Source organism: Micromonas commoda, chromosome 2, assembly GCF_000090985.2.
Source record: "Micromonas commoda chromosome 2, complete sequence".
Classification (NCBI taxonomy): Eukaryota; Viridiplantae; Chlorophyta; class Mamiellophyceae; order Mamiellales; family Mamiellaceae; genus Micromonas; species Micromonas commoda.
In genome coordinates this window covers 1331210-1344660 of record NC_013039.1, presented here as the reverse complement: position 1 = coordinate 1344660, position 13451 = coordinate 1331210, and the positions used below count along the sequence as shown (strand labels likewise).

Below are 13451 nucleotides of genomic sequence, written 5' to 3'. Positions count from 1 at the left end.
TTTCTTCTCGGGAGTCGCCCCCCGATCGGCAAAGCGCGAGCCGAGCGAGTCGGGTGAGTATCGGGGGTGACTCTCCGGTCGACAATCCCGGTGGTGCCTGGTTGAAGAGATGTCAGCGGAGGAGCCGCTCGATCGCATCGTGCTTCGCTACCTACAGAAGCGAGGCTACAAGGACGCCGAGAAGGCTTTCCTCAAGGAGAGCAAGTCCCAGAAGCTCACGGAGATGGCGCTCGTGCCCCATCTGGGCCCGGACGCCGCCATCAGCGACCACATCCTGTACTACAACGAGGAGGACGCGGACCCAAACTCGCTGGTGCAGGGCTACAGGCTCCTGCGCGACTGGGTGAACCACTCGCTGGACATGTACAAGGTGCGTCCCCGCCCCGGATGGGTTCCAAAACACGCGTTTACCCTAGAAATTGGTCGCCCCGATTGTTGGTTTTCGCCCCGCGACTGACGCGAACCCGCCCCGTCCCCCAACGCGTCGCAGCCGGAACTCATGCGGATCCTCTGGCCCATGTTCGTCTACTGCCACCTGGAGCTCGTCAATCGCGACGAGGGCCACGTCGCGCGCGAGTTCCACCGCAGGTTCGGCCCCGATCACCTCCTCCTCCACGAGGAGGATGTTCGGGCGCTCGCCGGCCTCGCCACGCCCGCGCACGCCGAATCCGACGCCACCGCGCGCAAATTCCGCGATAACCGCATCCCGATCTCCTGCTGCCAGTACACCTTCGACCTCCTGGTCAAGTACCTCCACCACGCCAACCAGATGGCGCTGCTGGCCATCCTCAACGCGCACATCTCCGTCACCGTTGTCAAGGGCGACCCGGCGCCGCACACCGACGAAGCCGAGCTCTCCGCGAAGCAGGTCATAACCGGCGTCGGCCCGCCGTCGCGCATCGACAAGTTCAACGCCAAGTACGACCAAGGGCGGTGGGGCGTCCTCGAGGACAGCGTGGAGGTCCAGGCGCTCGACGAGTTTGAGGAGGAGAAGCTTCGCGAGGAGCGTGCTAAAAAGGAGGGGGCTAAAAACGCCGGCGACGGGGCCGAGGGAGGCGAGGAGGGCGGCGAGGGCGGGGACGGGAAGGAGGGTGGCGATAAGGGCGATAAAGACGGCGGGGATAAGCCCACCAAGGACGCCGCGAAGAAGAAGAAGGAGAAGGACGACAAGAAGGAGGACGCCGAGGACGGCGGGGACGCGAGCGTCAAGTACGAGCCGACGATCGTGCCCTCCGTCATCCCGGTTCCCGAGCTGGACTACCACCACACCCGGGCCGCCATCGAGGACATCCGATACCGCGTCGAGCTCGGACGTGGCGCCTTACCTTCCGTCGCCTTCTACACCTTCACGCACGCGCACAAGTATCTGCACTGCTGCGTCACCGCGTCGGACGCGTCGCTCGTGGTGGGCGGTGAGTTTATTTTTTTATCTTTGTATGGGCAATTAGACTGACGTGGTTTTTTGTTTACAGGGTTCGCGGATTCGGTGGTGAGAGTTTGGGACATCAACAAGTCGACGCCCGGGGCGAACCGGGACGTGTACTGCACCGACTCGGAGTCGAAGAGACGAAAGGCGGCGCGCGAGGAGGGCATGACGCTCGCCGAGTGGGAGGAGGCAAACAAGGACAAGATGGAGGTCGAGACGGAGGAGGACGCGGATGGGGCGGCGACAAACGTGGGGGAGAACGGCGAGAAGCTGGACGCCAACTCGCGAATCGCGAGGCCTGTACCGTGCGTGGAGTACGTCGGTCACTCCGCCGCGGTGCACGGCGTCGACCTCTCCCCGGGGCACGACTTTCTCCTCTCCTGCTCCCGCGATCAGACGATTCGGGTGTGGTCGACGCGACTGGAGATCCCCCTCGCCGCGTACAAGAGCCACAGGTTCCCCGTCTGGGACGTCAAGTGGTGCGGCACCGGCCACTACTTCGCCTCGGCGTCCAACGACTGCACCGCTCGGGTGTGGGCCATGGACGAGTCGCAGCCGCGAAGGGTCATGGTCGGACACCTCGCCGACGTGGACTGCGTCGCGTGGCACCCAAACACCAATTACATAGCGACGGGCAGCACCGACCGCACCGTGCGCCTGTGGGACGTGCAGACGGGCGATTGCGTCCGAATTTTCACCGGCCACCGCGGCGGGGTTCGGTCGCTCGCGATGTCCCCGGACGGCAAGAGCATGGCGAGCGGGTCAGACGACGGCGGCGTTTTGGTCTGGGACCTCGCCACCGCTAAGTGCTCGCACGCGTTCGAGGGGCACGGGGGCGCGGTGTACTCGCTGGACTACAGCCACGGCGCGGGCACCGTGCTCGCGTCGGGCGGCGCGGACGAGACCGTCAAGCTGTGGGACGTGTCGCAGTCGGCGTTGAACGAGGCCAACGGCGGCGAGGCGGGCGCGGTGAAAGCGGAGAACAAGGCGTCGGCGGCGGCGAGGAAACCGCCCATGACGAGCCTGAGGACCAAATCGACGCCGGTGTTTAACGTTCAGTTCACCGGGCGTAACCTGCTGATGGCGATGGGGGCGCGAGCGCCGTCCGTCAGGTACCAGGCGGCGGCATGACGGCGAATACGCGACTCAACGAGATCATGGAAATAAGAGCTTTTCATTTAACACCTGCCGCTTCTGCACGGATCCGCGCAAGCACCGGACGGATCCAACGACGCGAGCTCCGCCGGGGTCAGCACCTTCTCGCACTCGAGCTTGGACCTGCGGCGATGGATGTCGTTCGTCCACGTCTCCGTCGGGGCCACTCCCGGCGGCATCACGCAGTCGTACGGTCCCTCGTTCTTCGGCCCTTCGGACGTCTTAGTTTTGTCGAGCTTAAGTCGGTCCCACTGTCTGCACCCGTACGCGTCGAAGTCGTCGAGCAACAGGAAACACCTCTGCCTCGCCACGTAGTTGCCGGACTCGTCCTCGAATATCTCGAGCGTGGACTGGCTGGTGTTGGTCACGCCGAGCCTGCAGGTGTAAACGCTGCAGTCGAAGTTTTCAAAGACGCACGGGTCGCCCGGACTCGCGACGGGCGCCTCGGTCCGGTTGTATCCCGGCGGGCCGAACGGCGTGTGGTTGGGTATGGGCCGCCAGTTACCGCCCCCGAGCCCGGCGCCGAACCAGGACGGCCCGATGACGTACCCCTGCGGACCCCAGTAGAACGGGGAGAAGAAGCGCGACGAGGCGTTGGACGGAGTCTCTGCGATATTGGACGGCCGCGAGGCGACGACGGTCGCGGGGTTGGCGGCGTTCGCAGGTCTCCCCGCCGCCCTCGTCGCCACGTCGACCCGCGCCGACGATGTCTGCGCGCGGGCGAGGACGACGAGGAGCGCGAGCGCGGCGAGTCTCAGCGCGATCGGGGGGGACATGGTGCGCGCGCGTGTGACGTGCGCGCGCGCGAGCAGAACGCCAGGAAACGCTCGCCCTGCGACCTCGCTGGGCATCGGGGGTGAGAAACGTGGGACTAAAAGTTTTAAGTTCGGCCTCGTCCGCGATGACTGGCCGAACCTCCCAGTCTGCGAACCAAGACCAAGACTGCTGCGATGCCGTTTCAAAGCGGAAATTTTCGACGAGGATTTGGTTGTTTCCCGAGGACCGCCCGGATTTATCAAGAGGTCGGAATTGGGCGGTCCGGCGCCAGTGTAGAACCCGCGAGCGAGCTATTTCCGGGTGAAGCGCGCAGCCGGCGAGCTGCGTGTTGCGCTAGGAGTAGGGTTCCCGGTCGGAAAGGCGGTCCAGACACCCGTCGCTGGGTTGTTTCGGGCGCGATGGTGGGCATCTTGCGGACGCCGGATTCGCGGGGTGGAGGTCCTTCGCCCTACCAAGAGGCCCCGGCCTCGGCTCGGACATACGACTGGAGGCGGATAGATCACACGGTACGTGCGATTTCCACATGTTCGGACTTTTTTCGGCCGCGGCGGCGCGTTCGGGTTGTCCTACCGCACAAGAGACGCGCGATCCGGGGCGCTCGCCCGCCAATTCAGCATAATTTTCCCACCCGCTTCCGGCCCACCGCGAGACGCGCCGACTGACATTCCGCCCCCGTCATCTCCGAAATCGCAGGTCGTGGAGGACATATTGAACCACGCCGAGCAAATTGCCGTGTCCGAGGGCGGCGCGGCCGATGAGGTCACCCTCCTAAGGCTGCTAAAGGTGGGTGCCGCGCTCCAATTCCCGACTCAATCCGGCTCCCGCTCCTCGCGATTATATCCTCGCGTTCAAAAGTTTACAACGGAGGCCCGAGCCACTGACCCATCGGAACCGCCCTCACTTTTCCCCCGATCCATCGCAGGCGTACGAGAGCGTCCTCCAGCAGCACGGCATCGAGCCAGAGGAGGACACCGACTACTACCGCTTCCTGCTCAAGCTCTCCCTCGACCCGGATCCGAACTGGTGGGTCAAGTACGAGAGGGAGAAGCAGCGGATGCGGCAGACGGCGGGACCCGCGGAGACGTCCCACATCTCTCCCGTGCGACCCCGCCCGACGCCAACGCCCGCGTGGAGGCCCGGTAGCGCGCGTCCCGCGACCGCGCGCGCGGCGCCGGGCTCAGGTTTTGGGGTTAACTCTGGGGTTAACTCGGCGGGGGGGCGTCGGTCCGCGCCGCCCTCCACGTTTGCTGGCGATTTCGCCGAGACCAGGCGACGGGTCATGGAGGAGTACCAGGCGGAGTACGCCGACGTCGCACCAAACCGGGCGTCGTACGTACCGCCGTCGTCGGCGCGGCCTCAGTACGGCGGTTCGAGCTTTGGGTACTCGACGCCGTCGTATCCCGGCTCGTCTCGCCATCCGGGGTCGTACTACGGGCAGTCGCCTCAGTACGGCGGCTCGCAGGCGGGTTTGGTGTACGAGGATCCGGCGGAGAGCGGGTACGCGGATTTCAAGCTGATGGCCGCCGCGTTCCGGGTGTGGGTGCGGCACGCGTCCGCGCTCAGGTCGCTGCGAGTCGCGAGGGAGGCGGCGGTGGAGAACTGGATGATAGCCGTGTCGTTCTGGGAGGCGCAGACGCTTCGCCGGTGCCTGGCGAGGTGGAGGGGTCGCAAGAACGTCATGCAGCTTCACGCGCTGAGGTTCTGGTACGGCGAGACCCTGCGCGGCAGGTTCCTGTACTGGCGCGAGCTCACGACGCGGCTCAAGATTGGCATGCACACCGCGGGCGAGACTCACAGGGCGCAGTTGACGAAGAAGTACTTTTACGCCTGGAGGGTCACCGCCTCGATGTCCAAGGAGGAGCAGCTCAAGTTTGCCCGCGCCATGACCGTGTGGGGGGGTAACACCAAGTCGTACTACTTCGCCAAGTGGAAGTCCATCCTGGCGTCGCTGAAGGGACTCGGCGCTGACGCCGAGCAAATGCGGCGCGACCGCATCAGGTCGATGGCTTACGTCAAGTGGCGCGCGGCGTATCACGAGAGGATTCACCGCAGGGAGTTGCTCGCGCGCGCCGCCGCCAAGTTCCGCAATCGCGCGCTCGCGGGCTCCTTCGAGGGCTGGCGCTCGAACGTCGAGGAGATCCTGGATACCAGGGAGAAGCTGCGCGGCATCACGGCTAAATTTGCCAACCAAAAGCTCGCCGCCGCGTTCAACAAGTGGACCGCCGAGGTTGAGCAGGCGGCTTCCGACCGCGAGAAGATTCGCAAGGTGATGGCGATGATGGTCAACGGCGCCGCGGTTCGGTGCATGCGCGCGTGGAACGAGTACGCCAAGGAGCAGGGGCGACTCGCAGAGGTTTGCATGCAAGTTGCGCACCGACTCATGTCCATGGCTGCGTACGGAGCTCTCATGCGATGGAAGGAGTTCGCCGCGGAGTCGATCCACATGAAGGAACTCCTCAACAAGGTGGCCGCGAGGTTCGCCAACCGCACAAAATCCGCGGCTTTCAACGCGTGGACCCACTTCACCATCGTCCGCCTGCGCGAGAAGGAGTGCTTCGACAGGATCTCCGACCTTCCGAGGCGCCGCAACATGCGGATGGGATGGCAGCAGTGGCGAGGCGCGTACCACGACAGGCAGCAGCTCAGGCACGCCGTACAGGCCATGCTCAGGTCCGGTCTCGTCAGAGCGCTGCGCACGTGGAGGGAGAACGTCGACGAGATCCTGAACCAGCGCGACATGCTCATGAGAGTCGCGGCTAAGATGCAGAACCGCGCCATGGCCGGAGCGTTTTCCACCTGGGCGGATGCGGTGCAAGAGACCAAACACCAGATGGAGGTCGCCGCTAAGGCTTTCGGCCGGCTTCTTCACCGCGAGCTCGCCTCCGCCTTCGCGCGGTGGCAGGAGTTTATGGTCTTTGCCGCGGAGGCCAAGGCTCAGATCCAACACGCACTCATGTTCTTCGCCAAGAAGTCTATGCTCGTCGGCTGGCAGCGCTGGAGGGAGATGATTGACGAGGTGCACGAGTACCGCGAGATGCTCCAGAAGGCGGCGAACTACTTCATTAATCGCGAGCGCGCCGCGGCGTTCTACACCTGGCGCGATAACACCCAGGAGCTCATCGAACAGCGGTTCAAGGTTGCCGGGTTTGTCAAGAGGCTCATGAACAAGGAGCTCAGCGCCGCGTGGGAGCGGTGGCAGAACTTCATGCAGGACCAGGAGGAAATGCGACAGATCGTCGAGCGCGCGATGGCGTGGTGGATGAACAAGGAAAAGCGCGCTGCGTGGGCCAGGTGGTGGGAGCGCGTGGAGGAGGCGCGGGTCATGCATCACGCGGTGCAGTTCTTCCTCAACCGCGAGGTGTTCAAGGCTTTCCAGCGTTGGCAGGAGTACGTGATCAACAAGCAGGAGCACGAGGAGATGGTGGCCAAGGCGGTGTCCGCGTTTGTCAACCGCGCGCTGCGGATGGCCTGGAACCGCTGGCTCGAGTTTTGCGAGCAGCAGCAGGCGATTCGCCACGCGGTGTCCTATTTCGTCAACGGCGCTCTCATCCGCGCGCTGCAGACGTGGCAGATGCGAATCGTGGAGCTCAACGAGGAGCGTCAGATGATCTGGAAGGCGGTTCGCTACTTCCAAAACTCCGCGCTTCGAGCCGCGTTCCTCGGCTGGAACGAGAACGTGTTGGAGATGCTCGAGACAAAGGCAAAGCTCACCAAGGCGATTCTGCGGTTCAAGAACAAGGCATTGGCCGCGTCCTTCTCGCACTGGTCCACGCTGGTGTCCGAGCACAAACACAACATGGCGGTGCTGCAAAACGCCGTCATCCGCCTTATGAACCGACAGAAACGCGCGGCGCTGATGCGGTGGTACGACCAGGTGCAGGAGGTCAAGCGAATCCAGGACCTGTGCGACAAGATCCTCCGCAAGATCATCCTGCGCGAGGCTGCCGTCGCGCTCGAGCGATGGAAAGATTACACCCAAGAGTCGCTCGAGATGAAGGAGAAGATGGCGCAAGCGCTCGGCCGGCTTCGTAACAGGGCGATCGCTGGTGCCTTTGACCGCTGGCTGACCATGGTGGAGGAGGCCAAGGACATGCGCGAGAAGCTCGAGAAGGCTGTCGTCCGGTTCGCCAAGAAGAACATGGTGTCCGCGTTTGAGCGCTGGTGCGCCATGGTGGAGGAGGCGCAGCACCATCGCGAGCTCATCTCCAAGATGCTGAAAAAGATGTCGCAGCGGGAGGTGCTCGGTGCCTTCACCAAGTGGAAGGAGGCTACCGACGAGGCCCACAACGCCCGCGCCGCCGCCGCCAGAGCCATCGGATTCTTCTTCACCTCCGCCACGCGCGGCGCCTTCATCGCCTTCCAACGCAACGTCGTGTACGAGAAGACCATGCGCAAAGCCGCGCAGTTCTTCATCGGCGGATCCAAGGCGAAGTTCCTCAAACTCTGGAAGGAAAACGTGGACGAGATTGTGTACGTTCGGAGACTCATGGCCAAGGCTGCCATGGCGTTTGCGGGCAAGGCGAAGGATGCGGCGTGGCATGGGTGGAAGGCTGTCGTGGTCCGACGTAGGCGAAACCGCGACTTCATCGCCAAGGCGCTGGTATTCTACGCCTACACCATCGAGGGTAAGACGTGGCGCAAGTGGGTGGAGGTGACCCAGGAGTCCAAGGAATTGAACCGCAAGCTCGCGAACGCCGTCGCGAAGATGCAGAACAGGGCGCTCTCGGGTTCATTTTCCCGGTGGTTGGAATACGTGGAAGAGGTTGTGGACATGCGCGATAAGCTTCAGCGCGCGGTTGCGAGGTTTTCCAAGCGCGCCGCCGCGGGTTCCTTTGCCCGGTGGGTGGAATACGTGGAAGAGGTTGTGGACATGCGCGATAAGCTTCAGCGCGCGGTTGCGAGGTTTTCCAAGCGCGCCGCCGCCGCCGCATTTTCGACGTGGGTCCAAGTGAAGGACGTCGAGACAGAGCGCCGCCGCATTCTCATCGAGCACGTCGCGAAGAAGATGAATCGCACCGTCGGTTTTATCTTCGAGCAGTGGCGTAAGTGGGTGGACTTCGAGCTCCGCATGAAGGACATCCTAGAGGGCGCCATGCGGCTGATGATGAACCGGACCATTGCCGCCGCGTGGGCTCGTTGGCTTGAGAAGGTGGAGGAGGCGAGGATGATCAAGCGGGCCATGCGCAAGTTCATCTACGGCGCGCAGGCGCAGGCGTTCACCACCTGGGTCGAGTTCACCAATGAGATGCAGCTCATGCGCAAGATTGCGCAAGCCATTGGCTACGCCAATGAGGGCCTGCTGCAGCGGTGCATGGACAAGTGGTGCGTGTTTGTTGACGCCGTCAAGGATGAGCGCAAGGCGTACAAGGCTGCCGTGCTCAAGTTTTTCGGCAGTCTCACGCAAAAAGCGTTCTCGGAGTGGGTCAAGTACACGTACACCATGCTCAGAGTGAAGCAGATTATGGGCAACGGCCTGAAGAGGTTCTGCAAGCAGGCTATGCGGGCGTGGCACGAGGAAGCCACGGTGGCTAAATTTTTGCGAACGCAGAGCGAATTCCTCCAGAAGAACACGGCCGCAGGCATGCGCAAGCGCGCTTTCGTCATCTGGCTCAAGATCATGAAGTGCGATCGCCACCGCAGGCTCAAGTCCCTTCGTTTGCACTTTAGGGAGTGGACTTATCACCTGGGACTGCGCAAGGAGGACAAGAGGCGCGAAGAAAAGCTCGCCATCGTGTTGAAGCAGATGATGTTTGGCAACATGGCCAAGATTTTCGCCGGCTGGCGCCTCATCATCCTCCGCAACAAGCGATTTTTCCGCAAGCAGGCCGCGATCAAGCTCGCCATCGCCTCGGGCGACGCGCTCATCCGCTCCAAAAAGCGCCAGCTCTACCTCGCCGCCTGGCGTGCGTGGAAAGCCAGCGGCAAGCAGATGGGCACCGTCAAGCAGATGCTCTCCCGAGCGCTTCGCCGAGCGCAGGGAACGTATTTTGCTAGGTGGTGGTCGTACGTGGAGTACCGCCGCGCCAAGTTGGAGAAGTTCTCCTCCGCGAAGGAACTGCACCAGAGGCTCTTGCTCAGGTCGTCGCTCACGCAATGGATCGACGCGCAGAACGCTGGAGCCGCGGAGATGGATGCGAAACTCGCCAAGGCTATGGAGCACGCATTTGGAAACTCGATCGCGTTTGTCCTCGCCAAATGGTGCGGTTTGGTGCAGGACGAGAAGCAGAAGAAGATGGCGATGCAGAGACTCGTCGGTTTACTGGCGGGGTGTCAGCTGGAAAACCTCGGGGTGCACGTCATCCACGGGTGGCGCGACGTGGTGAGGCAGTCGCAGCTCGGCACTTCGCACCTGCGCAAAGCCGATAACCACCGCAAGTACAAGATTATGGATTCTTGCTTCCTCGCTTGGAAGGTTGTCGCCGCGCCGCTGACGCAGTTCGAGCACAACAGGCTCCTGGATCGCGGCATGGACGCGTGGGACAGGGACTTCGACGAGAAGGGCGACTCCACCGAGGTTCACGCGCAGGTGTTGGCCAGGCGCGTTCGATCCATGTTCGACGGAAAGGACCCAGACGAGGACGACGACGACGGACACGTGGAGGAAATTCGTAGCAGGGCGCCGACGACGGGGATGCGCGGCGTGCTGTCCCGCGCAGCCGCCATCGCCGCCTCGGGTGGCCCCCCTAAAGCCCCGGACGGAGGAGGAGGAGGCGGAGGAGGGCGGGAAGCTTCGATACCGGGAAGCTTCAAGTACGACTCGGACTCGGATGACGAGAAACCGTCGAGAGGGGTCGGCGGTCGCGCAACCTCCGTCGTGCCGCAGAGCGCCATCGCGCCAAAAGCGAAGCGCGGTGCGGGATTCTGCGGCGAGTGCGGGGCGAGTTACGATCGGGCCGGGCAGAAGTTCTGCATGGAGTGCGGGGCCAAGGCTTGACAGCGCCACGGGCGCGCAACGACGACGAAACGATACCAATTTTCGTAAATATTCAAGCTTCTAAACGTCATCCAAGTCGTCGAAGTAGCCAGCCTCCTCCATCTCGCTGTAGTACCTGCTCTCCACCTCGTACTCGTCCTCCCTAAAGTAATCCGCCAGGAACGTCAGGTACAGCACGGGCGGGTAGCAGGCGTAGTAGGCGTAGTTGCACAGCCCGAAGACGCAATACGCCCACCGGCTCACCCCGCCCCCGACGCACAGGGCGCACACCGTCTCCACGGCGTACATCACGAAGAGCACGCCGGTGTAGCGGTAGAAGCTCGGCCTCGCGGGCATCCAGTCACGGTACCGCGTTCTCGGGAGCGCGGTAAGGACGCCGTAGACGAGCGCCGCGATGAAGGCCCTCGCGCCCCAGTACCCCCACTTTGCCCAAAAGTACGCCCTCGAGTGCAACCCGGGCTCCTCCACGAAGACCTGCACGCCGAACCCGAATATCAGGACCGATTTGGCCAGCAGGTCGATCCCCGCGACGCCCATGGCGATCACTACGGTCTCCCGCAGCGCCGCCGCCGCCCCAACCGCGCGGCTGTGTCCGTGCGCGAGGTATAGGTACACCACCGCCGAGACCTCCAGCGAGTCCATCCCGAATCGCGTGGCGAGCCAGAGCGCGTTCCACAGCCGAACGTGGTTCAGCGGCGAGGCCTGCCACATCTGCACCCCGCACCGAAGCAGGTTGAGGATGCACACGAACCAGAGGTTGGTGTAGTACGTGGCCATGACGTGGTTGCGCGTCGCCCTGAGCTTCTCGACGCTAGCTCGGAGGTGCGACGCCAGGAACATGACGAACAGCACCGTGGGCAACGCGACCAAGACGTCGAACCACACCTCGCGCGATGCAACCCCAGTCCCGCGATGCACACCAACGCCCATGAACGCCTCGCACGTCCTCATGCCTTCCTCTCTCGCCTTGCTCGCCGAGGTCGGGAGAATGTAGCTACAGAGAGACCGTCGCCACCACCCGCCCGTCTCCCCTACGTCTGACTGGACACCCGCTGACCCACCTGACTCCCCCGTCGCTCCCTCCCAACCGGTATCCTCGAGGCCGTCCGCGAGGGCGACGCACGCTGCGATGATCACCAAGATCATCAGCGACCCCCGCGGGCGCGCGAAGGATCGGCGCCCCATGCTCTGCGCGACCTAAGGTGAGGCACTAGGGCTGACGAAACTGCGAATTGGCGACAGGTGTTCAAAAAAACTTCCCCTTTCGTGAATTACAGCTGATGAGGCACTAGTTCACCTCCTTCCCAAAGCCGCGCTTGGCAGCCTTCTCCTCGATGAGCTTCGCCGCACGGGCGGCGTACACCTTGAGCCGTTCCGTATCGATATCCGGGCGATGCGAATTTCGGTCGTTAGCGCAGAACGTGCCCACGGCCTGACCTCTCACCATGATCGGCGCGCCGGTGTAGTGCATGTCACCCTGGTTGCCCATGACTTGGCCAAACAGCCGCGCCGCGCCGTAATTCATCTTGCCACCACCCTGTGGCAGGTCGATGACGTCGGAGTCCTTCGCGTCGGGGTTCTCCATTCCGGCCATCATGCAGCCGAAGAAATTGCCGAGTTCTGGGGAGGCTCCCGACGTCGCGAGTGCCCCCAACTCTGCGTCGTTGAAACGCGGACACTCCGGCATGGTATCGGCTCCCATCTGCCCCGAGGAAGATATCACGTCGCCCTTCATGATGACGTGCTGGCAAAAAGTAGCCTCCCTTGGCATCCAGAAGCCGCTGATATCCGCCATTTCTCCCGACGGTGCCAACCCTGGCGCCGCGAGAAGAGTCTCGCGGTCGCCATCGATGGAGCTGATGCAGGTGTCGGTGACTTTGAACTCCTCCATCGCCTCCTTGGTGAGAGCCATGAAATCAGCGTCGCCGATCAAATCATCGATATTCGCCCGATCGTAACCCATCTTCTTGACAACCTCGAGGCGCTCGTCCTCGTTTGCCGGCATGGGCATCCTTCGCATGATGTCGTGGACGTTCTCCTTGTTGAAGTTGTCGTCGATGGCCTGCTCAACCTTCGGATCACTCTTCTGCTCCACATTGACTTGCGACACGTCCACCGTCCCGGGCGCACCCAACGCCGCCTCCGTCCGTGTCTTGAGAAGCACCTCCATCATATCCGTCAGTTTGCTCACCTGCTGCTGCAGTATATCCGCCTGAAGCTTCGCCTCCTCGCGGCTCTTCTTGTTCTCCTCAATCAGAGCATCTATTCGTTTCTGCGATCGCGCCTCAGCCAGCTTCACCGCCTTGGTCACGTCGTCCACGGCGCTCACGATGAGCTGATCGCTCGCGCTCATGAACTCCTTTACCATCGCCTTCTTCTCCGGGTCCGCCATGATCGCGTCCGCGCCGCCGAGCTCCTCGATCTTCTCCTTGAGCTGCCTACCCTGCTCAAACTCCTCGACGATGATGTCGTGCACCTCGATGGACGCCGCGGCGGCGATTATGGTCACCTGCCTGTGCATACTGTCGCTGATATCCTTAAACTTCTGGGAGTCGCGGCCGGACATGAGCATCTGAGTGATAAAGTACTGGTTCTTGAGCTTGTTCAGGAACGCGACGCCCTCCTCCATCTCGTACGCCAGCGCCTGCGCGGTGTCCTCAACCTTCGCGAGCAATCCTTTCTTCCCAGTCTCCATCATGACGGTCTCGACGGACTTGACGTTCGTGGCGAACACCTGCGCGTCGCGCTTGAGCGCGTGCACGTTGGCCGCGGCGGTCGCGACGCCGGCGATGAGGACGGCTATGGGAGCGACCCAGGGAAGCTCTTTCGCGAAGGCCAACAATGCCGAACCCGCTGCGGAAGCGGCTGAACCCATGCCACCCCTGGCGTCCGAGCTGACCGCGCCCGCGACGAGAGCGGCGGTGCCCGCGGCGACCGTCGCGGCGGAGGCGGTATCCACGCCGTACCCAACGCCGTCAGCGTTCTCCAGCTTGGAATCTTTCCCCTTCTTCTTCCCCGGCTCCTTGGGGGACACGCCATCCGATCCCGATTCTGCATTTTTGGACGCCCCGCAACCCATGTTCGCTCAGAGGATAGATCGAAGATGGTCGGCTTAGGGTTCAGGGACCGATCAAGTCGTCTCAACGCGTTCTCGATGTA

General features: G+C 63.0%; 5 protein-coding genes across 6 annotated transcripts; 2 read left to right on the top strand and 3 right to left on the bottom strand.

Moving 5' to 3' along the window:
• Positions 1–109: 109 nt before the first annotated feature.
• MICPUN_55886 lies at positions 110–2609 on the top strand (the record flags this gene model as incomplete). Of its 2 annotated transcripts, XM_002500153.1 has the most annotated exons (5): positions 110–370; positions 491–961; positions 1004–1412; positions 1473–1537; positions 1643–2557. In XM_002500153.1, the coding sequence occupies 5 exons, from the start codon at positions 110–112 to the stop codon at positions 2555–2557; spliced, it is 2121 nt and encodes a 706-aa protein (XP_002500199.1). The 2 variants fall into 2 exon arrangements, with proteins under 2 accessions (XP_002500199.1, XP_002500198.1); XM_002500152.1 differs by having other exon boundaries at positions 491–1412; positions 1473–2609.
• A 66-nt stretch (positions 2610–2675) lies between these two features.
• MICPUN_98788 (predicted protein) lies at positions 2676–3357 on the bottom strand (the record flags this gene model as incomplete). Its single annotated transcript, XM_002499667.1, has 2 exons — positions 2676–2704; positions 2877–3357. 2 exons carry the CDS (start codon positions 3355–3357, stop codon positions 2676–2678), a joined length of 510 nt encoding a protein of 169 aa, XP_002499713.1.
• A 399-nt stretch (positions 3358–3756) lies between these two features.
• On the top strand, positions 3757–9096 carry MICPUN_98789 (predicted protein; the record flags this gene model as incomplete). Its single annotated transcript, XM_002500151.1, has 3 exons — positions 3757–3864; positions 4281–8751; positions 9026–9096. The coding sequence occupies 3 exons, from the start codon at positions 3757–3759 to the stop codon at positions 9094–9096; spliced, it is 4650 nt and encodes a 1549-aa protein (XP_002500197.1).
• Positions 9097–10318: 1222 nt separating this feature from the next.
• Positions 10319–11478, bottom strand: MICPUN_107689 (hypothetical protein). The gene has a single exon (XM_002499666.1). The coding sequence runs from the start codon at positions 11475–11477 to the stop codon at positions 10353–10355; it is 1125 nt and encodes a 374-aa protein (XP_002499712.1). The 5' UTR covers position 11478; the 3' UTR covers positions 10319–10352.
• A 102-nt stretch (positions 11479–11580) lies between these two features.
• MICPUN_53999 (predicted protein) lies at positions 11581–13371 on the bottom strand (the record flags this gene model as incomplete). The annotated part of the gene is made up of 1 exon (XM_002499665.1): positions 11581–13371. The coding sequence occupies one exon, from the start codon at positions 13369–13371 to the stop codon at positions 11581–11583; it is 1791 nt and encodes a 596-aa protein (XP_002499711.1).
• Positions 13372–13451: the final 80 nt, after the last annotated feature.